The sequence below is a fragment of the Chiroxiphia lanceolata genome, chromosome 15 (genome assembly GCF_009829145.1).
Source record: "Chiroxiphia lanceolata isolate bChiLan1 chromosome 15, bChiLan1.pri, whole genome shotgun sequence".
Lineage (NCBI taxonomy): Eukaryota > Metazoa > Chordata > Aves > Passeriformes > Pipridae > Chiroxiphia > Chiroxiphia lanceolata.
In genome coordinates this window covers 2,297,312-2,323,677 of record NC_045651.1, presented here as the reverse complement: position 1 = coordinate 2,323,677, position 26,366 = coordinate 2,297,312, and the positions used below count along the sequence as shown (strand labels likewise).

Here is a 26,366-nt window from a genome sequence, read left to right as displayed (position 1 = left end):
AACCTGCTGGATCCCTCTATTAAGGAACGACGTGAGAAGGTCCAGTGGAAGTTCTCATCCTTCTTCCCTTGTTAGTTCCTGGAGTATTGCTGGAGTTCTCTGTGTTACCATTGAAGCCCCATGGTGGGGCCAGGTCTGGCAGGGCTCCCAAATCCATTTATTGCTCCTGCAATATGAGGCACCCTCTTGTCTAGGAGTGTTGTGCAGATCACTTTCTTCCCAAAAGTACCGGTCAGGCAACTGGGAAGAGCAGTTTGGAGAGGTTCCTGGAACCCTGGCACACAGTGGACTTCCCAAGTCAAGAGAGGCTTGAAGGCCATACAGGCAAGGAGATTCCATGTGGCTGTGCTGAAGGATATGGTGAGGCAGTGGTGGTGGGGGACCTGGAAGAGGAAAGTTTGAGTCCTGGGAAGTGCCAGGCAACTTGGAGATGGTGAGGGAGGAGCAGGACTAAAAGTAGAAAGAGAAGAGAGAGAGGAGCACTTGGGAGGTCTGCAGCAGGAGATGGAGGGCAGAGGGGGCTGTCTGTAGTCCTTGGGATGCTCCCTGTCTGCCCCAGGTGATGAGCAGAGCTGAGGAAGGCTGAGGGACAGTGCCCAGAGCAGTGGCTCTGACTGGGACAGAGTGCAGGGCACGGCTTCCTGCCCCCAGCATCACAAACCCCAGCCCGCCCTATAAACCAGGCAGATCCCTCTCTTTGCACGAGGCTCCCTGTGTATGTTCCCATCCCAGGAGGACAGGAATCACCCCACAGCCATCCACCAACAAATGCACGTGTGGTACAGAGAGCTGCAGAGCTCCCAGGGGATAACCAGAACCAGAACCCTGTTCTGCTCACTGTCCCCCAGCCTGGCCTGTCTCAGCTCCCTTCACATGGCAGGGGATGGGAGGTCAGGCCCCAGTCCTGACCCGTGTAAAGCAGGGGGAGTGCAGAGGCCACGGCGGGACAAGGCTCTGGGGAATCCACCAGCATTAGCCCCAGCTGGTCCTGGTGCTCTGCGGATAATCTGGCAGCGACAGTTCAAGGGACCTGAGGAGCAGGGTCAGGGTCATGATCCTTTAAGCAGACCCTGGCACCGGGACAGGTGATTTGGGGATTAGCAGGCACTGGTGGTGTTAGACCAGCTCATCAGAGCTGTGTTTCCCACGCTTTGCCTGCCCAAGGTGTGGCACGTCCGACCCCTCTGTGGCTCCAACAAAACCTTTCCGTCTCGTTTGTCCAGAGAAGGGTCATGCCTTGCTTCCAGCCATGTGGGGTCACCGTGACCTTTTGGGGACTGTCTCACCATGCCCTTGTCTCGGCTCAAGCAGCACCAACCCCTCAAAGAGATCAGATCTTGTGTTTTTGTGAGGCTGGGAAGACTAAATCATTCTTGACCTTATATTAAACTGAGGAGACGAATTGGATCCCACACACCCTATCTCGTGGCACGAGCGCAAGACTGACACGACTGTGCATTTTCTAGGCTTTCATCTAGTTATAAATATCCAACATAACAGGGCTTCCATTGCTTTCTCCAGGAGATTATCCCTGCAGCCGAACCAATCTGATAAGCAAGTATGCAAGGCTATTTATAGCTTTTCAACTGGAAGACAGATCCATGCCTTTTCTTTGTAGATGGTTCTTCACTTGATTAACACACATATCAGTGTCCTCCTTTTTTGGACACTTTTTGCTGTGCAGACTGCAGTAAAATGCTGTATTGCAGGGGCTGAGCCAGGTCCTTTTCAGGAGGAATTATGATGTTCCCGACGAAGACTTCTCCAGGATCTTGGCACTCGTGTGCCAGCTCCTCAGCCAGCCCAGGTTTGCCATCCCTGGTATTTTACCTGGCTGCCCACTGTTTCCTCCCCAACATTTTGCAGTGGTGTTACCCACTTTGGTGGGGTGTGCTGAGCTGGGAACGGAGCTCAGTCTCCCACTTGGCCACCCGCTGCTTTCTCTGGAGACATCTGTTCCCCCTGCATCACAGATTTGCTTTAGTTGGAAGGAGCCTGGGAGTGATTGTGCTCTGCAGAGGATCTGCCCTGCCATAATGCACACAGAGCTTGGATTATGACAGTGCCAGTCGCTCTCCATTGGCGATGGAGAGAATTTAGTAGGATTACAGGACCAATATGTGCAATTTAGGAAACGTTACACGGAGGCTGCTTCCCTCTGCTCCTGTGTGGTCCAGACGTACCCAAGATTATGATATATTGGATGAAGCCTCTCTGATTTGTGTTCTTCAGCCCTCTGAACAGGGGCAAACACTTAATCTGTTTTATCCCCGTTATTTAAAGTGGGGACCCCATGCCATTTTTAAATGCATTCTGTAACAACCCCGCTCTGAATATGTAATTAACAGTCATCTCCTGAGCTTTGGCACTGCACTTAGTGTGGTAGTATCTGTACTTCACAGATGTTAATGAGTTTATCCTCGCAGCTCCCCTTCCAGGGAAGAAACTCCACCGTAGGTGGGGGGATGAAACAGGAAATTATATTCTGCATTTTGGAGGTGTCTGCAAGTTTTGGGTGACCCCCAGATGAGCTGGCAGCTCCTCTGTCTGCTCTTTTCCGAAGGTGAGAGCCTTCCCAGCGCTCCAGAGCCACGAGGCAGGTCTCCAGCTGCTCTTGGATGGTGAAGCCAAGGCTGTGCCGGCCGCCTCCAGGCAGCTGCTGACGTAGGAGGCGTGAGCAGCTCGGCTTTGGGACTTCGTGGCAGGGCTGCACGTAAAACCCTCTCGTCTGGTTCATAGCCACGGGCTTTTCTGACAAGACCAGCCTTCTCCTCGTGGTCCCCCACCTCCTCTGTACACCTCAGCACAGCCTGAGCAGATGAATTGAGATACCATTTCCCGGCTTTGACTGCTGGGCTTAATAAAACCCCGTCAGTGCAGATTTTTCTTTGTTTCAAGAGAGATTTAGGTTGATGCATTGTGAAGCCAGAGGAGCAGCTTGTCTTACCCTGGCGTGACACGGCCATGAAATTCCACCCTGTGATTTCTGAGCACTCCTTTGGGAATATCCCACTTTGAGAGCAGATGGTGGCAAGTGTGTGAGACCCCAGGTGAGCCCTTCCAGTGGTAGGTCCTCTCTGCCTCCAGTTTCACCATTCTACACTTAAATTCTGCTTCAGCTGCTCTACCTCCCACTTCTTTCCGTGGAGTCCTATGATACCGGTGTGTACTTGTAGATCAACATTCAAGCAAGTCACCAATTAAAGTTCTCTTTGATACACTCAAAAACTGAATCAACTCCCTCACTGTGAGCAGAGCCAAGGCAAGCTATTTTGGCAGCTGGGTCTCTCTTCCTCTCCTCCCACCCTTCCTCGTGCTCCTCCCAGCCATTGCCATCTGCTCCTGACACCACCACAGACCTGCAGCCCCTTTCCTGGGCAGCAGCAACATCTGGCACATCTTGGGTGTAATGTGCTGCTTTTTGGCAACCCTTGCAAAGGCAGTCTGGGGAGCATTTGTCCTCCTCCTCTTTGCTACACTTCTGATTATAGTTCAAGTCTTCCCTTCCTTTGTCTCTTTTTTTTTCTCTGCATGACCATCAATTTGCCAACAACCTCTTAGCGGTGTGGACGTGTCCAGATGATGGTCCACAGCCCTCCAGCAGCACTCAGTGACATCTGTAGCAGGGATAATGTGCCTGCTTGTGTTTGTCTTCCTGGCCTCATGATGCTCATGTGTGTCCATCGCATGCAAACGCGGCGGCTCCCGGCTGGCACCGGGCTGTGTGTGCACCCTGCAGTGCCAGGGAACCATGGAATGGTTTGGGTTGGAGGGGACATTACAGATCAGCTAATTCCACCACCCTGCCATGGGCAAGGACACCTTCCACTAGACCAGACATCCAGCCTGGCCTTGGACACTCCCAGGGATGGGGCAGCCACAGCTTCCCTGGGCAACCTGTGCCAGGGCCTCCCCACCCTCACAGGGATGAATTCCTTCCCAATATCCCATCTAACCCTGCCCTCTGGCAGTGGGAAGCCATTCCCCCTTGTTCTGTCCCTCTATCCCTTGTCCCCAGTCCCTCTCCAGCTCTCCTGGAGCCCCTTTAGGCCCTGGAAGGGGCTCTCAGCTCTCCCTGGAGCCTTCTCTTCTCCATGTGAACCCCCCCAGCTCTCAGTCCCTTGAGAAGATGGGTGGCTCAGAGGAGGACTCCCAAACCAACAGTCCCTTCTCCCTGCTTATGGTGAGGATGGATTTGCAGCACTGGGTAGCCTCTACCTCCTGTCTCTGCTTAGTGCCAGTCCAGTCATGAGCTTCTTTTTAAGGCTCACACTGTGATTGTTGTTCAGATCCCTCCCAGCCAACAGATGGGACAAAAAAATTACATTCTGCCTCCTTCTCTGGCACAGCCACTTGTCTAGATCTTAAAACCTATTCTTTTTTTTTTCTACATTATCTTTAAATGTGCCTTTTGTCTTGCAGAAAGAGTTCCAGGCACATGTTCAGTCTGCAGAGCTTTTTTTCCAAACGTACCCTGCAGCGGTTTTGCTTTGTAGCAGAGGGCTGGGAAATGCCTTGGAGTGGGCTCTGTCTGGGGTGTGGGATCTGAGCTCCTGGGCCACGCCAGGGTGCATGGACAGGTTGTCTGGTGCCCAGACCTCTTCTGCTACTGGAAGATCTCACACTTTCTGGGAGAAAATGGAGGGTATGGCATGGGATGGGATAAAAGCTGCCATCCCTGGAATAAAGCTGGTCTGTGGCTGGCACTGGGCACCAGTCTGCCCTTGCTGATGGAGGGCCAGCAGGTCACACATCTGGTCAGCTGAGAACATCAGGTCTAGCTGCTGCCTGGACTCATCTCTAGATGAGACTGTGGTTTTGGGGGTTTTTAACTGATCTTCAGCCCTTTCCTTTTTAACACTTGACTTCGGGGCTGGAATTCCTTACTGTCACTGTTTTGTCCCTATTAGCAGTTTCCAGTGCTGCTCGGGTTTAGGGTGTGCACAGTCTCTGTGACCATCTCATCTGCCTCTACAGATCATGACTGGCCTCCTCGGTGATCTTCAGCTCTACAGGCATCTGCATTTCTCCATAAGAAATCAGGAGCTTCTCTGCTTTCCACCCTTAATGTTGGTTCATCCCCAAAGACAGCTCGTGATTTGCCTAATCACTGCTGAAGAGAGTTGTGGGAAAAAGATTTTTATCACCAGAGACAACATCCAACAGATTGCAAATGGCCATGGATTACACCACCTTGGTTTCAACACCCCATTTCTGCCTGAGCTGTAATTTCAAACTCGTTCTCACCCCGTGTCTTTATTTTCCATGGTTTCCAGCAGCCGTGTCTGGGTAAACTCTTATGAAAGAGCTGCTCAGGTCAGAGCAGTTGTGTCACACCACGTCAGCCAGGTCACCTTCCTTAATTGTCCCAAGAATCCCAGGGTAAACAGGGTACAGCTGTTTATTCCTCCCCGGACTGAGTAAGGAGTACATTGCTACCAGCTACAGAGAATGCCTTTAATCCTCTCAAGACCTTCTAAGAAGGATGCTACTTCCTTCAGACGTTGTCCAAAATAGCTTTAATAATTTATTTGGCAGCGTCTCTCTCGCCTCACAGGATTATGTGGTAGTGCACATATAAGATTGTCCTCAAGTTCTCCAAAGATCCTTTGCAGATCTTGGACACCTTTAGAGGAGTTATTTGAAGAAACCAAATTTGGATTGTTGGATTGTGATTTCTTTTTCCACCCTTTCTGTCCCTGAACTGTGGTTCCATTATGTGATTATGAAAGACCTGGGCAGTGCAGTCATTCTGAGTCAACGCCCAAGAGACAAAAAGCTCCATATTTCAGTAGGAAGGTGCCTTCTCTTGTAGAATATATGGGTCCCTATGGCTGTGTGTGTGCCTCCTGCATTCAGGATTGAATTTTTGGAGTTTTCTGCTATTCCCTGTGATCCTGTGAGCTCTTCCATTCCCTCTTGCTGTCTGTGGTAAGATGATGGAAATTAGTGAATGTCCTCTCCCTTGTTTTATGCCCTTCACATTCTTCCTGCTCTGAACTTACTGGATGGAGAAAACCTGATCGTTTTTCTTAATCTTTATTCTTTCTTCCATCTGGAAGCCCTACCCAACGTGATCCTCTCCCTGTGCTGCCACGAGGGCACATCTCAGGGGGATGACCCTGCTCTAAATTTGCTGATTTACAGGGCAGTACTGCAGAGACCACAGGCCTGGAGAACACTGGAGAACAGCTGACCCCAAACTCACCTCACTCTTTAAAAACACTCTTCCCTCTTCACTAGGCTTGGTCAGCTCCATGGCAAACTTTGACGCTTTTCTTAAAGGAATCAGCTGCAAACAGATTGGAGAGCATCATTTTTTATCTAAGAACTACAAATGAGCTCATGCAGGGATGATGACTTCTGCTGGCCCAGGGAAGGGAGGACTTCCCAGTCTCCCAGATCAGGGAGACCAAACAGCATCAGGCACCTCTTCCAGTCCAGGGCAGGAACACTTTCCACCATCTTTTCACCTCAGCAGACCTGGAGAAGGGTTGTAGCTCTCACATGGCAGGACATGCCCTCCTGTACCCTGGTGGCATTAAAACAGGGAACTCAGTCCACACAGGACTTGATATTTTACTTTTGCCTGGAAACGGCTGCAAATTCCGATGCAAATGCCCATGCAAATGGTCATGCACAACTATTCTTATCTCTGGACCAAATCTAAACATCCCTTCTTTGGTATAAAGCCTATTTTCCAAAAATACTTTATGTCATCCTCAAACTATTCATGGCTTCAACTCAAGTTCATTAAACTGTGTTACAGGAAGAAATTTTCCAAATTAGAATCCGCGATGGGAACAAGAGGGTGGGTCCTTCCCTTGTGCCATGTTGTTCTCCAGAGAGGACATTTCCTCAGAGTGGAGGGGTTGGATGAAGCTCTGTCAGACTCTTCTTTTGTGTTTTCTACCACATTTTAGAATATGCACTCGAACAGGCCTTGAGCCCCAGTGTCCCACCTTTGGACAGGTGCTCCAGGTCATGTCCACGGGGAAGAGCCAGGAATGGGAATTGTGAGCCTTTCTGTTGATGAGCCACAGCAAACCCCCCATATGTTTTGGTAGCAGGAGTGCCAAAAAGAGGCAGGTCCCCTCCTCTCTGTCCTGGTTTGCTCATCCCTGTGCCCTGTTGTGCCAACACAGCTGCCTGGCCAGCTGGACCAGGGAGCTGAGCAGGCTGAAGTTTTTGCTGGATCAATTTTTTTTTTTTGGCCATATTACTCTTCAGGCAGAGCAGTTTTCCTAACCTGACTGCTCCGTGGCTCCACGAAGCGCTGAGCTAGCAGGAGCAGGGATTTTGCAGGAGCTGAGGTCGACGTTGGGGTTTCGAACACGTCTAAACCAGAAAAAGCGACCAAGTGTAAAAGCAACAGACAACCAGGATCCCTCAGCAGCCCCAGACTATTTGTTGTTTTCAAAGACCTGCTTCCTTAGAAAGCTCCTTTTGAAGTAATTTGACGTGCCATTTCCAGCTCCTGTGTGATCTACCGCAGTTATTTCCCCTTTATCTGCCTCCAAATGCTCCTGGATGTCTCTATAAACCTGCCTGGCAGTGCCTCTGCCCATGTAAGGGGACCTGCATTAGTGGGGGATTTAAACTTAATGCCAGAGAAGCTTACAAAGTCTCCCATCTGAGCTTCTTGAGGACTTCACACTGCATTTTCTTTCTCATAAAAATAGCATGTGTCTGAGTTTGAAGGATCGGTCAGATCCCTCACATGGAAAATCCCTCTCATCGGCATGAGATAGAGGATAAGGGATTCATCCCTGTCCCCGGTGAAATCAATGGGAGCTTTGCTATTGAGACAGGTCAAATGTCAGTCTCAGTTGTTCGCTCTTCCCCAGGATTTTATCCTTTGTGCTCTCACTATTAAAGGATCTCTCTTCCTGTCTCCTTCCCACAAGCTCTCATCCATCCTGATTTGAAGTCACCTCCATTAAGTGCCTGTAACGCCGGCGCTTTGCTCTGCTCGCGGAGAGGACACTCCATAAATCTCACATTAGTCATGGCATGTGGAGAGCGATCCCAGGGATAGGCTGCTTTGACTCAGAGGTTACCAAACCGTATCAGCCCCTGCATTTGCCTCTCCTTTCAGAGAGAGCTGAGTGTCCCCAGCAGGAACCAGGGCTCATTTCGTGTGAGCTGATGCAGCCACAGGGATGGGCCGGCACAACAGCGGCGTGGGCAGGGCACGTGGTGGGCAGGTCCTTCTTCCCTGGGCTTCCTTTCCAGCACCTCTGTCTGGTCTGAGCAGGACAAGGATCTTTCCCCCCAGAAATGGGGGAAATTTATGTGCCTTACGGCTGGAGGGCTTTCCCAGGACAGGTCTCGGGAACGTACGGTGACAAGTTGTCCCTGTGTGTTGTTACTGGGACCCAGTGGGATGGAGAAGGGGCTGTGCCTTTGCACTGGGTACAAGGCTTCCCAAATAATCTCTGTGGTGCACTTCAGCCTGGTGGAAAAGGAGGGCTGCACCTCGCTGGTGGAAGCATGGGACAGCCCTGGGGCTGATGGAGACTTAGTGGGGGCTCCTTCCACTGCTGTGTCATGAAAACCAAACAGCCACATCTTGTTCTTGGTCTTGGAGGCCAAGAATAGGGAAATGTCCCTTCACGGTGCTCACCTCCAGGTTGTGCCAGGGCTCTTTTCTGGCAGGGAGCTGCTCTGAACCAGGTGAAAGCAGATTAACATCAAAATGAACCAGAGAATGAGGACAGTGCTCGTGGTGGGTCTTGGAGATGGTCACATTTACACTTGTGACCCTTACTCCAGTGTAAAACTGGCATTATCATGTTAAAATAACATTAAAATAATTTCACTTTTAAACTAATTTTGGGTAAACTGGTAGAAAGGCTGGGAGTCAGGAAAAAATCAGCTCAGCTGGCCCATGTGTGAGACGTGTGCCTCTATTGTAGTCTGTGTTCTGTACTTGCTCAGATATAAAAGGTAAAATGTTCTTACGTGGATGGCCATGAACCCTCTGTACCAGGAACAGTGGGAGAGGCTGGGGAAGGGATCCAGCAGAGAAGGGATCCAGGATGCTGGAGGACAGGGACTCAGGTCCATAGGAAGGAGCAGCAGTTCTCCATCAGTTGTATGTCTGGGGCTGGTTTAGAACAACCTTATTTTGAAGTGGAGAAACAGGGAGGCAGCGAGAGAAAGGAGGAGAGGGTTAGGATCTGATATTTGTTCAGGGATGTGTCAGAACGGCATGTCGAGTTGTTTTATAGCTGCTGAGGAAAGAGAAGATGGAGTAGGGAATGTAAAATGACAGAGAGTGAGTAGATGTGATATTTGCCTGATGTATTTTGCTGGTAATTAGTGTAATGCCAATTAGACGTAAGTAATCTTTTTTTTTTTCTTCTTCAGCTGTATAAATTATTGCTTGAAAATATGCCAACTAAAACCAAGATATTAAACTTTGAGTGATATGGAGATCTCTGTTCCTTGAGGATCTCTAGATGAAATTACCCAGACAACAGGGATCTTGACAAAGGCAAGACTTATTATATCTAGAAAGAAAATGAATAAAAGCAAAAGGAATTGTGTATTCCATGTCTAGCATCTTGCTGCTTATTAACCACACAGGAAGGGGCCCCCACAGAGATGCAGCTACATCAGTGAGAGAAGGCAAATATCTTGCCTTTCCTGCAAACAATGCGGCTTCCAGGCTATTGTTCCCCCTATCAGCTTCCTCAGCAGCCAGATCCTGAACCCTTCCCGTGTTCAGGCAGTTCCCTGCTGCAGGTAAACCCTGCCACCCACCCACACACATCCCATTTTTCATCCCCCAAGCCCTGTTTTCTCTCTGTGCTCACCCACATCGTGAGGCACAGGACCGGTGTTGTTCTGCCTCTCGCTCCCCGGGGACATAAACCTCTTTAATGATGATGAACAGCTTCCTTCAAAGGGTCAATTGCTGATCCTGCACCTCTCAAATCACGCTTCCCTTCGAGCTCTCTCCCTGCCCAGCTCTGGGCTGCTCTTTCCGACAGGTACAGGCTGCTCTGCCTGATGCTGCACACATTTTGCCACGGACTGTGCAGCAGGAGCAGAGCTGCTGGTACCAACCCTCCCTGTCGGCAAAGAATCGCTCCAAAAATGACGCCCTTGGACCGATTCTGGACATTTTCACGCGTCTCTCTTGGACCGTGAAATCAAAATCTCCTCGTGATCATCCTGCTGCCCCCCTCCTGCTGTGCTTTGGGGGTGGCAGAGCTGGCAAACCCCGTCTGCCAGTCTGCCTCTAGCGGGGGGCATGCTGATGGATCCCGGTTGTCCCGCCCGGATCTCAGGCACTGGGATTAATCCTCGCTCGCTCTTTAAAGTGTGTTTTATTCATCTGGTGCCTTTAGGACAGCCTCTGGCAGGCCTCCCTCGAGTGGTGCAAACTTTATTGCATCTAACCTCCAGCAGCCTGTAAACTGCAGCACCCAGGGGCAGCTGGAGGTTGATATTCCCTATCGGAAGTGATTATCTGTCTTTTTCCCACTTTCCCACAAGAGCGTCTTTCTGCCACCCTAATAACAAACATGAGGCAGAGCAATATTCATTAGGATCTGGGTTTTTTTTTCCCAAATAACTTGTGTGCCTCCATTCCTAAGGCAGAGCAATATTCATTAGGATCTGGGTTTTTTTTTCCCAAATAACTTGTGTGCCTCCATTCCTAAGCCTCCCCATATCCCCGTTTTGTCCTTTCACCGGCTGCATTGGTGTTGATACCTCCTGATTTTCAGGAGGAGGTGACTTCCCCCCAACCCTGGCCATCAGGGCAGCAGATCCTTTCAGTGCCCAGATGGGAATGGTGCCAGAAGCATGGCAAGTGGTCCGATTCAGAAATGTTAACCACCTGGGTCGATTCCTTGGCATGTCTTTTGGCTGCACCACAGGAGGATCTGACCAGTGCATATGCTGCCTCTGCCACGTGCCAGCCACAGAATCTCTCCCCGTTTTGCTTCCACTGCAGATTTTCAGCCTGTGACTGAGTCTGTGGGCGTTTGAGGTGTCAATAATGAGCATTTTCAGCTGGGTTTGTGGCACGTCTCCTCACTGCAGAGAAAGGGGCTGGGCAGTTCAGGGGTTCGGGCTCTCCTGCATGGGCTGCTCCTGATCTTTGAGCAATCAGCAGTCAGACGTCCTCGTCTGGTGTCGGATCATTCCTCCCAAGTTTCCTGGCTGTATCCCTGGTAAAATGCTCACAGAACTGCTGTATGTTGGATTTCATGTGTGTTTGGTTCCCTGGGGGCTTGCTGGGGTGTCCAGGGCCGTGTGTCCACCCTCCATCAGCAGACAGGCATCTCCCTCTCAGGGCAACCCAAGAGCATCAGCCCTGGATTTAGTGCCCATCCCCTGATCCTTCAAACAGCCACCACGAATTCGGGCAGGGGTCTGACCTCTTCCTCCTCGGTGTCTGCACTATGGCTCAGGCAACCAGCATGTTCCTGCAGTCAGAACAGACTGTAAAAGAGCTGAAATGACGTGTGAGTGTGCTCACTTCACTCCCGAGCAGCCCAGGAAAGATCCATGGAAAGAAAACAAAGCATCCGCATGCAAATCCATACTGTCATTTCCTCTCCCAGTTTCCTTGGGGTTTGGCTTGACTCTCTTCCAAGGGCTCTTCCTTCTGCCTGCTCTGCTTCTCTCCGAGTGGTCTGGCTTTCCTTTGTTTCCAGATCCCCTTGTTGAGGGGAGCCCTTTTCATAAACTTGTGATTTCTTTTGTCAGTTAAACACCTACGTGACTTCAAAGGCCTGGAGCAGAGCTTTGCTGTGTGGCTGCCGGCCCCCCTGCACGAACAATTTCCCCCCATCCATTGTCCTGCCAGGGAAAGATTATTAAATTGTTGATGGAGCTTAACAATGGTTTTGTTCAAAGGCAGACATGCGTACGCCGGCTCTTTTCTCCTTGACACAAGAGCTTTAGTACAGGGAACAATGAAAGGCAGCCACCAAGGAGCGAACACAGAGAGGGCTCATAAAGCCACACCAGTAGTCCCCAGTCCTTGTGTCCACAACCTGGTGCTCCTTGCAGTTCACTCCTTGGCTGTGCGTGTGGCTGCCTGGCTGTAGGTGAGGTGAGAGAACTGAAAATGAACTAAAAATAGTTAAAATATTGTGTGTTAATACTTGCTTATGTGATTAGGGCACGAGGAGGATTCAGGAACTAGCAGGTGGTGGGAGGTGATCACCCTTTCCATAGGATCACAGAATCATTAAGGTTGGTAAACCTCTGAGATCATCAAGTCCAACCGTTCCCCAGCACTGCCAAGGCCACCACTAACCCATGTCCCCAAGTGCCACACCCACATGGCTTTTGAATCCCTCCAGGGTGACTCCACCACTGCCCTGGGCAGCTGTGCCAGTGCCTGACAACCCTTTCCGTGAAAAAATTTTCCCTGGTGTCCAACCTGAACCTTCCCTGGCACAACTTGAGGCCATTTCCTCTCATACTGTCCCTTATTCTCTGGGAGCAGAGCCCGACCTCCCACAGCTCCTCCCTCCTGTGAGGGAGAAGAAGGGGTCCCCCCTGAGCCTCTTTCCTCCAGGCTGAGCCCCCCCGGCTCCCTCAGCTGCTCCTCAGGAGACTCGTGCTCCCGGTTCCAGGAGCAGGGCAGGGCAGTGCTGGCACGGGGCTGAACCCACGGCTCCGTTCCTCCCGCTCGGAGCGTGCCAAGCACACACACACATCCCTCAGCCAGGCTGTGCCTTGGGAGCAGCCCTGGGAACCTGCAAGGAGGATCATTCCAAAGGCTCTGCAGCCTCGGGCTGCCTGACATTTTGTATTGTACAGACTTACTTTCGATTGCTTATCACTGCAGCTGATTTCCAACACTAAAGCTTCAATTTTCCATGCTGGGTTTCCCTCAGGTTGATTTCTTTTTCTGTTTTTCTTAAGTTTTAGCAGAGCTGTTCCAGCTGGTTTCTGAGAACAAGACATGCTGCCTGAGCCCTGCTAACAAACTGATTATGAGAATTTCTTTTCAAGACCCATTAGCTTAACCATGCTTTGGAAGAGAGGTGTGGAATTTGGCATGGAAGCTCTCAGTATCAGTTGGGGGTTGCTTGCCCCAAAATGACTGAGCCTTTCATTGATTGTACTCCAGCACCATTCCCTGGGGAGCTGTGCCCACACACCCTTGTGTGGCCTTCAAGCAACAGCATTTCCAGGGTTTATGCATCAGGGGAATCATCAGGGGAATGGATTCCCACTGACAGAGAGTAGGTTTAGATTAGATGTTAGGAAAAAATTGTTCCCTGGGAGGGTGGGGAGGCCCTGGCACAGGTTGCCCAGAGAAGCTGTGGCTGCCCCTGGATCCCTGGAAGTGTCTAAGGCCAGGTTGGACAGGGCTTGGAGCAACCTGGTACAGTGGAGGGTGTCCCTACCCATGGCAGGAGGGTTGGAACAAGATGATCTTTCAGGTTCCTTCCAAGCCAAACCATTCTGTGATTCTATGATCCATGCCCTCCTTTGGAGACCCGGTGCAGGACTTTGCTGCTGTTGCTTGATGGACATCCCTCCTGGTTCTTGATGACCATCCATCCTGTTGCTTGGTGGCATCCCTCCTGGATGTGCCCCTTCCCCAGGACTCTGGGGGTGCCCAATTTTCTTTGGTAACAGCAAAGAAAATTCTTTTCTGGTACAGCATGGCATGGGTTGCCCTTTTCCTCTGGGAGGGTTGAGCATGGCTTGTTCTGCCACAGGGGCTTGTGGCTCGCATCAGGGTGCTCCTGGGGGTGCCCTGCTGAGAGCAGTGCTGTGATTGTTTGAGCAGTGTGTGCCCAGATGGGCAAGAAGGCCAAGGGCACCTGGTTTGTATCAAAAATAGTGTGATCAGCAGGACCAGGGCAGGGACTGTCCCTGTGCTGGCCCTGCTGAGGCCCCTCCAGGGCTGTGTCCAGTTCTGGGCCCTCATGGAAGAGAGACACGGAGGGGCTGGAGCGTGTGCAGGGAAGGGAACGGAGCTGGGGAAGGGGCTGGAGCAGCAGGAGCAGCTGAGGGAGCTGGGGGGGCTCAGCCTGGAGAAAAGGAGGCTCAGGGGGGACCTTCTGGCTCTGCAACCCCCTGACAGGAGGGGGGAGCCGGGGGGGGTCGGGCTCTGCTGCCAGGGAACAAGGGACAGGAGGAGAGGGAACGGCCTCAGGCTGTGCCAGGGGAGGGTCAGGTTGGACATCAGGAGGAATTTCTCCATGGAAAGGTGGTCAGGCATTGGAAGGAGCTGCCCAGGGAGGCGGTGGAGTCCCTGGAGGTGTTCAAGGAATGTGCCCTGGGCTGGGGGACAAGGTGGGGATTGATCAATGGCTGAACTCAGTGACCTTGGAGGTCTTTTCCAACCTCAATGATTCTGTGAATTTTTGGTTCTGTGGGAAACCTGCTTTGGGGCAGGTGGGGGGTCCAGGGTCCTGTTCCTGCTGGGAGATGGAGCCAGCCTGTAGTGCCTCCCAGCCAAGGCAGCTTCCTTGGCTCACTCCCAGGCTGGCACTGTGGAATTCCACCTGGAACACAGAGGATCCTGTGTCTCCCCCCCCCAGCACCAGGGCTGGCAGTCTGGGGTCCCTCTGGCCTCCCAGTCCCTGGGCTGCCAACACCGAGGGACTCTTTCTTTGTCTTCTTCTCCCTTTTATTGTCCTTCCTGGGGCCTGTTCTCTGCCCTTCTGCTTCTTCCCTGGCGAGCTGGCAGAGGCTGCCTCAAGCTCCAGTGCCCTCCGTGATTAGCTGCTGCCAGGAAGGGAAGCACGACTGCAGCTTTAATTAAATGATAAGGGCAGAGCCCCGGAAGTGGGGAGATAAGTGCAGTGGTGTCTGCCACCACACTTGCCCAGGCTCTTTCTAATTAGCTTTGAGAAGCTCTAGAGAGGAGGATTAACCCTTGGAGGGAGGCTGGGTGGAGCGGTGGGCTGCAGCACATGGAGGGTGCTGTGCCATCCCAAGGGATGGGGGGCTGCAGTTCCCCTGGAAGCGTGTGTGGGATGTGGGCTGGAGGGGATCCCTCTGTGTGCTCCCCTGAGCCCCGGATCCCGAGCAGGGGGGAGAGGTCAGGGAGGATCAGACCCAGCCTTTCACAGGCTCGGGCACAAGGCAGAGCTCAAGGATTAGGTGCCCAGGTTCCTTCTGTAAGAAGCATTTGCTGCTCTAACACACCCCATGGGTGTGGGGTAAGTGTCCCCAGCCCCGGGAGCAGGGACAGGAGTGCAGGGCACAATCCTGCCATGGGTCACATCTCCAGTCCCCTCTGGAACCACAGTGTGTCTCAGTGATGCTCTGAGAGGGGGGCACTTGGGGAGATGGGGTAAGAGGAGCACTGTATGTCACCAACCCATAATGACATGGACCAGGAGCTCTCCAGGACCTGGTGCCACAGGGTGGCACAACCTGTCCCTCACCCAGATGCAGCTGGAGAGTCTGGAGGGCTGGAGGAGGGCACCTCGGCTGTGGCACTGTGTCACTGGGTCAGTGGGTGGCCAGAGCTCTCAGTGGCACAGGTGACACTCTCCCCGGTGGCCTGGCCCCTTCTGGCCACCCCTTTCCCATCAGCTGGCAGCACACAGGCACCCTGAGCATGCCAGGGAGCCCTGGGAGGGGCATTCCTGTGTCCCCAGGGAGCCTCTGGCTGGAGAGCAGGACAGGTCACCCCCCCAGAGCCAGGCTGGGACCCCCACCGGGAGGAATCCTGAGCACTGCAGGCATCCATCAGCAAAGGCAAGGTGGGGATGGGGAAGGAGCAATTGTGGAGGTATTTGGGCAGCAGGAATGCGCATACAAGGCATGCATGAGCTGGCAGCCCCTGGGGAGAGCAGGTGCTGCTGCTCCCCGATGGCATTTACATAACCATCATTAGCTCTTGTGAGAGAGGCTCCAAAGCCCTCTGTGTGCTCCCACCTGTCCCTTTTCCGCGGGCAGGGCTGGAAGAAGGGCAGCTCCACGGACTCCTTGTCAGGACCTTTGTGTGCTCCTAAAGGTCCCACAGGAGTTGTTGCTCGCCGGGGGTGGATGTTGCAGCAGCAAACAGCGAGGAGGGGAGATGGTTTGGTTACTGCACACTTTGGTTTGTGGGTCTCCTCGACCTCTCTGGTGGCTATTTGTGCCATGTCTGTTGTCTGTCATGATTGACCAGAGAGTTTGGATACGAGGATTTCATTTTGGAGCTGGATTTCTTCGTTTTATTTGTGAGTGAAGAGGATTGCCCAGCAATGCTTATCACCCGGTTTCAGTTGCTGGGAAGTTTTAACTGCAAGGACTCAATTTTTCACAGTGGACATGTGCCACATACCAAATATTTTGAAAGGTGCCAGTGAAATCTGCCCAGGTATTTCACTTCCAAAAGGAGGTAGGAAAGGAAATTGCCAGGTTTTTTTTCATTAGGAAAACAACCCCCCTAACCTCCAGCCCCTTCTTTAGAGGAGCAATTTTCTGTGATCTCTTGACCCTTTCTTTGTACCTTCCCCAATTTCTGCAGCCTCTGGGGCAGAGTCTCACTGAGAAAGCATCTTCTTCCTGAAAAGCCTGTTATGTCTCCAGGTGGTTCTGTCCTCTCTGAGGGAGGCACAAAGTGTGGGAGGCACAAAGGGACCCTGAGGAAAGTATTTCCCCCCCGAGTGTAACTCTGGTCTGCCTCATGAAGCAGACTTCCATGAAGTGAATTAAGACTGCATGGACAATCCTAATTTTGGCATTTCCTAACCTTTGAACCCTCTAATCCTATTAAGGTACTTCTTAACATAATTATTCAGTAGTTTAATGTAATAATTCTGCTTTTTATAGTCCAGTGAAGGTTGAAGCCCCACTATGCCTGGGCAGAAGATCATGTAAGTGGCACCACAAGCACAAAATCTGTTATAGGAGGATTGAATTTGTTTTGCTGGGTATCACAGGGATTGCAGTGAAGCTGGAGGGCGGGTGGGGATTTTGGGAGTCCTGTGGGTACCGCAGTGTGTTGCTGAGCCCTGTGAGCCCTTCCTGATCCCTGCAGGAACACGGTCAGTGTCCAGAAACATCCATCTGAGAGCTCTGCCTCCCGTCGCTGTGGCGATGTGGCCGCTGTCACACAGCCGCCCGTGGTGTAACTGCAGCAGGGAGGTGGTTCCTGACCCTCCAGCTCCGGCAAACACGGGAAGAACACGTCCCCTGGGAGCCCGGGCTCGGGCCCTCGCTGCCGACAGAGCGCTCCAGCACTACCTGTGCCGGTGCTGCTGAGGCTGGTGGGTGCATCTGTCCACATTCATTACGTGCTGGTTCTGCTGGGATACCCTTGGCAGGAGCTGGGAAGTCGTTTGCCGCGGAGCTGCAGCTCGTGTGAGTGTTGTAATACACTCCGGAGGCCACGGTTTGATCCGTGTGCGCATCTGGGGGCTGACAGGCCATTAACTCCGGAGCCAGCTGTCTGTGCCGGTGTAGCTACTATTGTTTAGCAAGAGGGGAGAGATGCTCAGTGCTGTAGGGTCTGGGGGAGATGGCTCTGTGTGTTATATCTCATGACTTCAGTGCCGAGGAGAGATCTATCTGCATGCTGGCACCAGCCCGAGGATGCCTCAGTATTTATTGGAAGAGCGGGTGTTGCTCGTTATTGCCCCAAGAGCTGTAGGTGTGGCGTGGAGCTGCAGTCACCACCTTTCTGGGCAGTGGCAGGTCGGTCTCTGGTACCAGGAGCCATCTGTCTGCGTGCTGTAGTGACGGTGGTAAGTTTGGAAAGCCATCTGTCTGGGTGTTGTAGTGCTAGAATTGGTCCCCGAAGCCGTCTGTCTGGGTGTTGTAGTGCTAGGAATGGTCCTGCAAACCGTCTGCCTGGGGGGGGGATGATGTGAGCTCAGACTGGGAAAAACAGGGGCTGACGTGGACTGCAGGGAGCTCTCTGCCTGTGCTTTCAGCTCCCGACGTTTCTGTGCTCATTGATCTCTGGAGCATTGCTGTGGGAACGGGCAGTGCTCCAGCAGCCTCCCCCAGGGCCTGGAAAGTGGGATTGGTGTTGTGCTCCTGCTGCTCCGGAGGTGGAGAGCTCTGGGCACATCCACATGGGAGGTGGGAACCTGGAGGCAGAGATGGGCTGAGGAGCTGGGGGAGGCACTCTGTGTCCAAAGGGTGTCCAGCCCTGTCCTGGGGGCATCAGGGAGGGGATTGTCCTGCTCTGCTCTGCCCTGGGGTAGCCTCACCTCAACATAGGGGCAGTCTGGGGGGACACAGTGTCAGAAAGATTTAAAGCTGTTAGAGGGGGACATGAGGATGGTGAAGGGCCTGGAGGGGACAAATGAGGAGTGGCTGAGGCCACTTGGCTTGTTCAGCTGGAGGAGGCTGAGGTGAGACCTCACTGGGGTCTGCAGCTCCTCCTGAGGGGCAGCTCCATCTCTGCTCTGTGTGAGCAGGGACAGCACCCAGGGAAGGGCTGGAGCTGTGCCAGGGCAGGGTTAGGTTGGATCTCAGGGAAAGGTTCTTCCCTCAGAGGCTGGTTGGGCACTGCCCAGGCTCACCAGGGCAGTGGGCACAGCCCCAAGGCTGCCAGAGCTCCAGGAGGGTTTGGACAGGGTGGAATTGTTGGGGTGTCCTGGGCAGGGTTAAGAGTTGTACTTGAGGACCTTTGGGGTCCTTTCCAACTCAGGATACTCTATGACTCCCTGCTGGGATAACACACTGACTGTGCCCAGATCATCTGGGGACCCTGAAGGAGGTGTCTGAGCTTTGCAAAGGAGGTCATGGCCCCACAGCTCCCTTCAGCACAGCCTCCCTCTCCCGAGAGCACTCCAAAGGGGATGTGTTGGAAAGGAGCCACTGGGCTCCTGTTCCCCAGAGGAAGCTGAGCCAGGTGGGGATGGGCTGGTGAGCATCTCCTGGTGCCAATGTTGGGGGGGCTCCTCCAGGCTACTGGGTCTGGCACAGAGAGGGGTAAATAAAGGGGTGGGATAATGCAGGACATTTATTCCAGCAGTGTTGGGATGCACAGGCATGAAGGACAGAATGGGATAGGATAAAATAGGGTAGGATAAGATTACGATGGGATGGGATGGGATAGGATAGGGTAGGATAGGATAGGATAGAATGTAGGATAGGGTAGGGTAGGGTAGGGTAGGATAGGGTAGGGTAGGATAGGATAAGGCAGCATAAGGTAGGGTAGGGTAGGATAAGGTAGGATAGGATAGGATAGGGTAGGGTAGGATAGGATGGGATAGGATAGGATAGGATAGGATAGGATAGGATAGGATAGGATAGGATAGGATAGGATAGGATAGGATAGGATAGGATAGGATAGGATAGGGTAGGTTAGGATAGGGTAGGATAGGATAGGATAGGATAGGGTAGGTTAGGATAGGGTAGGATAGGGTAGGGTAGGGTAGGATAGGGTAGGGTAGGGTAGCATAGGGTAGGGTAGGGTAGGGTAGGATAGCAATGGGGCTGCTGGTGTAAGGAAATGGGATGTTGGGACACACTATCCAGCATCGGGGTGCAGCAAGGAGGGAGCAGAGCAGCAGCAGTGGTGCCTGGAGGAAGATGAGGGAGCAGAGCAGCAGCAGTGGTGCCTGGAGGAAGCAGCTCGGCAGGGGAGTGGTATCTGGAGGGAGCAGTGCTGTAAAACATGGCACCTGGAGGAAATGGCACTGGAGGAGCAGCAGTGCCTGCGGGGCACACAGCAGCGGGGGGAGACAATACCTGGAGGGAGCAGCAGCTCAGAACGTGGCACCTGGAGCAGGTGGCACCGTGGGGGAGCAGCACCTGTAGGCAGCAGCGCCGTGGGGGAACGGCGCTTCCCGGGAATGCGCCGCGGGGGGAACGGCGCCCGTGGGGAGCGGCACCACGGGAGAGGGGCACCTTGGGTGGGCACGCCGTGGGGGACAGCACCCGTGGGGGACACCTGTGGGGAGTGGAGCCGCGGGGGAGTGGCACCTGTAGGGAATGTTGGCACCGGAGAGCGGGATCTGTCAGCAGTGGGGCCTGTGGGGAGCGGCGCTCCGGGGAGCCTGGAGGGAGCGATGGCACGGGAGAACAGGGAGTAGGGACACCTGGAAGGGGAGTAGGGAATGGTGCCTGCTCCCAGGAGCTGTGCTGTGGGAAGGGAGTTGCTGGAAAGGGAGGCATCAGGGAGGCTGTTGCCATGGCACAGGGAGGGAGGACAGTGCTGCTGGGGTGAGATGTCAGGGGAGGCACCACCATAGGGGATGGCCCAGGGTGTTCTGCAGAGCCCTGAGGGCTCCGAGTGGAAGAAGGGGTGTTTCCAGGTGTCCACAGCAGGACAGTGAGGTGGCAAAGCTGCCTCTACTGGAAACACTGCATCCTTCCCTGACTGAGAGACAGACCTTTGAAAGGGACACCTTGGACACTTGAAAGGGACACCTCGTACCTCCGTTTGTGCTGTGGGCCACCCTCCATCCCTCTGCCTGCCAGGGTAGCAGAGGTACAGGGCTTTGGGGCTCTGCTTTTGGGGTAGCTGGTTAAAATTAGTGGCTGATGTTCTCCCCAGGTAGGGAAGGTGGGACTTTCTGATCTAATGCTTTGGGAAAACATCCTGCTTTGCCTCTGAGCTGCTCTCCCCACACTCATATCCCTCATTTCTCCATGCCACCAAACCTCTCCAGTCCCTCCTAGCATGCTGTGCTTCCCTCCTCCTCCTCTCTCCAGGCTTCTCTGCATCCTCTGCCTTGCTCTGCTCTGTCACAGCTCCACTGCCTCCCCTCCCAGATCTGCTCCACCACATTCCCTCACCTGCAAGGTCTGGCCTCCTGTGCTGCATCAATCCTGCTCCCCTGGACAGTGCTGATGTCTGAAGACAAGGGAGAACCAAACCAGGCTGTGGATGGTTGCAGATGGTGGCATAAAAACTGTGCTTGGGGCTGGCTTTCAGCCTCTGCTTGAAGCCACCTGGCTTGGAGTGGGCAAGGGAACCTCTGCTGGGCTCCTGCAGGAGAGGGAAGTGCCTGCTTTTGTCTCATCCCTCACAGTGCTCCAGAGCACTGCTGCAATCCCCCACGAAGAGCAATAATGTCACCAGAGGAGCCCTTGCAAACGGCTGCAACAGGATGTGTTCCTGCCCTGGGTGGGGATAGAGAGGAATAATTAGCAGCAGCACCAATATGTGCCTCTTCCCGGAGGAACCAGCCTGGCACGGTCTCCTTCACAAAGAGCAGAGGTGCCCTGGATGGCAGGAGGTGGGAACAGCCATGAGAGCAGTGCCACGGCTCCAGAGAGCCTCCCCTCCTCCAGCCAGAGAGAGAGGGCCCAGGGTACATCCTGCTGTAAAACCCCAGCTGTGCCCCCTTTTCATCTGTAGAAATCAAGGGTATCCCACTTTTCCTACCCTGGATTCATCCCTAAGCAATGTGCTGAGGAGAGCTCCGGGAGGCACCTGACAAGGGGATGGATGCCAGAGCAACGCAAAGCTGTAGGAAGGGGGGAGCCAGAAGGCTGTGAGGATGCCCAGCCAATCCCACGGCCCTCCTGGCTGGGGAGTGCAGCCTTCTGACTCGGAATGAGGATAACACAGGATGGGCCAGCCCTGGGAGCCAGCAAAGCTCAGGAAAACACGGCGGCTGCACAGGCACAGCTTCACTCTGAGCAGCCAGGATGCTGTGATGCTGGAGAGGGCACGGCCATCCTCTTCATCACCCGGGAACTCTGACAGATTTCAGGGGTCCAGAGGCACAAAACTGCACTTCTGGGGTGGAGAAGGGATCTGAAATCCCAGGTACCCTTTGTAGGGTGATGTGGGCACCTCACCACCCCACAGGGCATCCAAGGTCAGCACTTTGTGGGCAAAATTTCCACCAAAGAAAGATTCCTGCGGTGGCACATCCGAGTCTGAAGCACCAGCATGTGCTGAGAATTAGGCCATAGGGTCGTGTTTGCCCTAAATCACAGCTATTCAGGAATTACACCCTGCCCCGTTCCCGGGCTCTCAAAGCAGAGCTCATGGCACATAATCCTCCCTTCAGCAGCTCCAGTGCCAACATCCCACTGCAAACGAGGGGACAACGCTGGAAAAAGGCTTTAGTGCCAGCAGCAGACAATGGGAAAACCAGAATAAAAGGCCCTGAACACAGCGTTCCTGCTTGATCCTGCCATTTCCAAGCTGCCGCTGGCACGAGGAAATCGCCAGGGCTTTGTTCACTGCAGAGGTGGGTTTGATTTCGGTCCTGCCAGTCCCTTCTGTGGGCTCAGCAAAGCACCTTGTGCCAGAGGAAGAAGGGATGGCACCCATCCACTGCCTGCCCTTGGAGCCCAAGGCACTGCTGGAGGATGAAATGATCTCCAGTAGGAAAGCTGGCGAGAAAGAGATGGCAATATTTCCTCTCGGACAGAAGTGGAGAACGACGTAACGCGACCTCAAAGTGACCGAGATATTGTGTTGTCCTGAGAGGAAGACCTGATGGATCATCCTGGGCTCAGGCTCTGTTCTCTGCTTTGACTTGCTCAGAGCAGAGATGAAAACCAAGCTGTCGTGCCTCTGGTGTCACCTCTTGCTTTCCAGCTGCAGCCGGGAGAGAGAACCGAGGCAGCTCCGCGGGAAATAGGACACTTGGTCGGTGGCCAGCCCCGAGGATGACCCCACAGACATGCCCTGCCAAGCTCTGCTCTCGTGCTGCCCCGTGCTGGTGCCTTGTCCCCTGTGATGCTTTGAGCTCCTGCTTTTGTCCCCGCAGTGTGAGCGTGGCTGTCCCCTGTGCTCGCGGTCGTTGTCCCGCTGGTGGTGTGTCCGTGCGTGTGTGTTGTGGTGGGATGCACGGCCCCCTCTGCACGCCTGGACTTGGGGTGCCACGAGCCAGGTGGCTCCAAGCTCTGCCTCAGGATCACGTGTGAGGCCAGTGGGCTCCAGGAAGGCTTGGGATAAGGCTGGAGAAACTAGAGAGCGATGAGCAGCGGTGGCCCAGCAGCCTCAAGGAGGCTGGAGCAGGGCCAGGAGAGGCCAAGGGACTCCTGAAGGCAGCGGGGACCAGGGGGATGCTCTGGGACTCGGGCTGGCAGAGGGTCAAGGGTCCAGGAGGATCCTGGGGGGGGGTGTGGAGGTGGGGGCTGTGCACTGATGTGACCCTCTCGTCCTTTTTCTGCTCCTCATTAGAGTCCCCTGAGCGGAGCAGGCTGTGAAGGGGGTCTGCGCTGAGGTATGTCCCTGTGGCTTCTGCCAGGATATCACAGCTTCCGTGTGTGCCAGGGCATGGGATACAGGAGGCGGCTCCCAGCACGGGGGCCAGAGCCCCTGCAGGAAGCAGGGGAAACATCTGGGGTGCCTCAGCCCCCAGAGGAGCTGAGAATTTGGGATGCACTCGCTGGGGGCTGTTTTAGGGCAAGATATGCTCACTCCCTGGTTTGCTGCTAACTTCGCCCCTTCTTCCATTCCCCTGTCACTTGTAACCCTTGTCAAGCATTCCCAGCATTGTGTGGAGCCTTCTCCTGCAGAGTCCTTCCCTGAATCCCGGGGTTGCCTGTGTGTGAAAGCTGTGCCAGGGTGACATGGGGACATCTGTGTCTGAGGGTCCCAAACTGGAGGCAGGAGGGAGTCTTGACGAGGGTAGAACTCTCAGCATGGTGCTCTGGTTTCCTTCTTCCCAGGGCTGAGGCAGTGCCACTGGGTCTGTCTTTTTTTTAGGAGAAGGGAACTGTGTGTACCAGTGTGTGTCTGGTGGGAAGGGGGATGCTCTGTGTGCCTCAGGTCCCAGAGCTCCTCAGCAGCTCCCTCTGTCAGTCTTTATCAGTGAGGTAGTGAACTCCTGGGTGGAGAGATGGACAGGACTTCTGGGAACCACAAGGGACATCTGCAAGTCTCAAGGTCATGAACAGCCCCCCCTTTCACTCCAGCATCAGCACCAGGCTTGATGTGCCCACAGGTGCTTGTGGTAGCAGGCAGTGATGTGTCCCAGGCAGCAGCAGGGCACTGTGTTGTGTCCCAAACTGGGGGAGAGGTCAAGGAATGGCTTCTGTCTGGGATGGCTCTTGGAGGGACACACTTCTGGATGGAAATGCCAAGCTTTGGCTTCTGAAAACTTGTGACAGGTACTCCTTGTGTCAGGGACACATGGCCAAGGCTCGAGAAGACCTTGTAGTGCCTGGGGTAGGGGGTGGCTGGTATGGGAGGACACCACAGCATGAAGTGGTGTAACTGGTGGTCAGCGTCCTGTGTGTGCCAGGAGCAGGGAGCTGCTGGTGCCCTCACATACCAGGCTCCCCCAGGGGCAGGTGTTTGGTGCACAGAGAGGTTTGGGGACAGGGTCTCACAGCAGGTCCAGCCTCTCTGGGGCTGGACACGGGTTTGCCCACGTGTGCTTTGCTGTGCTCAGGGATTTCAGACTCCGCAGGAGACCAGAAGATGCCTGAGGACTTCTGGCTGGGCTTGTGGCTCCTGCTGATGGGTGCCTGGGGAGGCTGGCGGGTGGCCTGCCTTGACTGATGTGAGCAGGGCAGGGCTGCCCAAGGATCCTGCTCAGGAAACACGGTTGTGCCTCAGGGTGGTGAAGAGCAGGGCTGTGTTTAGGGCAGTTCTGTCTCTGCACGGTGAAGCCATTGGTGGTGCCCAAAGGTACTGGACCAAAGGAGTTCCTGGAGCCTTGCAGGGTCCAGGTGGTGCCCACAGCTGTGGGATCACAGGTCTGGGGGCAGCTGTGCAAATCCAGGCTGTGGAGCACCTCCTGTGCCATCCTTGTCTCCAAGGAGGTGATCTTGGTGAGCTCTGCCCCCCACTTCTCTGCACGGACCTGCTGCAGGGCGGTCCTTTGTCCAGGGGAGCTGGAGCTGTGACCTTGGATGGGAGCCCTGGGTTCCCCTCCCAGCTCTGCTTCGCTCCCGGGGTGTCCATGGGTCCAGCTCCGTGGGTGTCTGTGGGTCCAGCCGTTCCCTCCCATCTCTGGAGGGTGAGGGCAGGTCGGAGACCCCCAGTCTCTGCTGCTCATCCCCGTGCCCCGTCCCGGCCCCCCGGGTGTGTAACGCTGCTCTCCCTTCCCTCCCCGCAGATCTCCGGCCTCTGCCCGATGTAGCCATGACTGGGACCTGCACCCGGGAGTGCACGGAGTTCGGCCACTCCGACACCTGCTGGATGCCCGGCCAGTCCTCCCCCAGCCGCAGGCCCAAGAACGCCCTCAAACTCTCCACTTTTGTGCCTTACCAAGACAGAGGGAGTCAAGAGCAAGTCGGGAATGGCAGCCCCAGACTCTCAGAAGAGCGCAGCACCAAAATGGCCAACCTCCGCCTGCTCCCCACGTACAGTGCCTTCTCCAATAGTAGCCATGAGCCCTGCAAGGACTCTCCCATGGAGGAAATTCCTCTCACCCAGACCTCGGACTTCCAGCCAGCCACCACCCCCTCGGCGCAGACCACCAAGAGGGAGATCTACCTGTGAGGCTGGGCGTGAGGGGCAGGGAGCAGCCGCGCTTCTGAGGCCAGTGCCCAGAGGAACGTTTTAAACCTTCGATGCTTTACGGCTCCGGCCGGTCCTCCAGGCAGTGGGCTCTGCGGAGAGCAGGGCGGGGCGAGGCAGGGATGCCAGGAGCGCCTTTTTAACCCGCTGTTTCCCGGGGCTGGGAGTGGGTGGGAAGGCTGAAAAGCATCTGAAACCCGATTCCCGAGCACTTGCGGGTGCATGTCTCCGAACTGCTGCGTCGCCGGGGAGGGCTGGGCAGGCTCCTGGTGCGGAGGGCACGGCTGGGGAGAAGGGCTTACGTACCAAAGGTCCACGCAGAGCTGGTGGAGTTCCTGGGGCATAGGACGAGGGGTGTCCCCGCACACGGGGAGCGAGCTGCCTGTCTCTTTGCTGTAGACTCCTGTAAATACTTAGGAATGACATTCAAGTCCTGCCTGATCGAAACTTTTTATTGTCCTTGAAACAAAAAAGACGTTTAAACAAAAACAAACAAACAAACAAAACACACATTTAAAAAAAAAGAGGAAAAACAAAACAAAAAAAAAAGAAAAGGAAAAAGAAAAACAAACCACAGGGAGCAAGTTCCAGCTTGGAATGGTTTGCTGCGTGGAAGAGCCCCTGGGAGCGCAGCGTCCGGCCCGCACTCATGTTCTATATTGTAAATAGAGATGTGACCAGTCCCTGAAACAACAGCTGGGGAGCTGGAGGAGAGGGGCAGCATCCCTGCTGGACTGTAGGGACTTTGCTATTTTTCAGCCTGGATCTCTTTCTGAACGTTGTCACTGTGCCCACAAGCTGCAGGGTCCCTAGGGACTGCCCGGTGCCATAGGTGGGGTCTGCTTTTGGGGGGTGGGGGGTTCCCTGGTGGTGGCCGGGTGCCTGGCGGGTGGAGCAGGGATGGGGAAGCCCCCAGTGGAGGGACCGGCTGGGTCCGGGGAGGGGATGTCTCAGTGCAGGGACCGGCTGGGTCCGGAGAAGCCCTCAGTCCCACTCTGCTGGCAGGGAGGTCATCACCGGCTGTGGTGTCTCAGCCCATCCC

General features: G+C 54.3%; 1 protein-coding gene across 5 annotated transcripts in view; it reads left to right on the top strand.

Moving 5' to 3' along the window:
- Positions 1–25,837, top strand: part of PCDH1 (protocadherin 1) — a 56,202-nt gene extending 30,365 nt beyond the window's left edge. For 3 of the 5 annotated variants that reach the window (XM_032702606.1, XM_032702605.1, XM_032702604.1), the window contains exon 5: positions 24,921–25,837. In XM_032702606.1, the coding sequence (XP_032558497.1) occupies positions 24,921–25,306 (386 nt within the window). In that variant the 3' untranslated portion in view covers positions 25,307–25,837. Of the gene's footprint in view, positions 1–9,372; positions 9,973–23,035; positions 23,079–24,920 lie in introns of those variants that run through there. The other 2 variants (XM_032702607.1, XM_032702608.1) reach the window with 2 other exon arrangements.
- Positions 25,838–26,366: the final 529 nt, after the last annotated feature.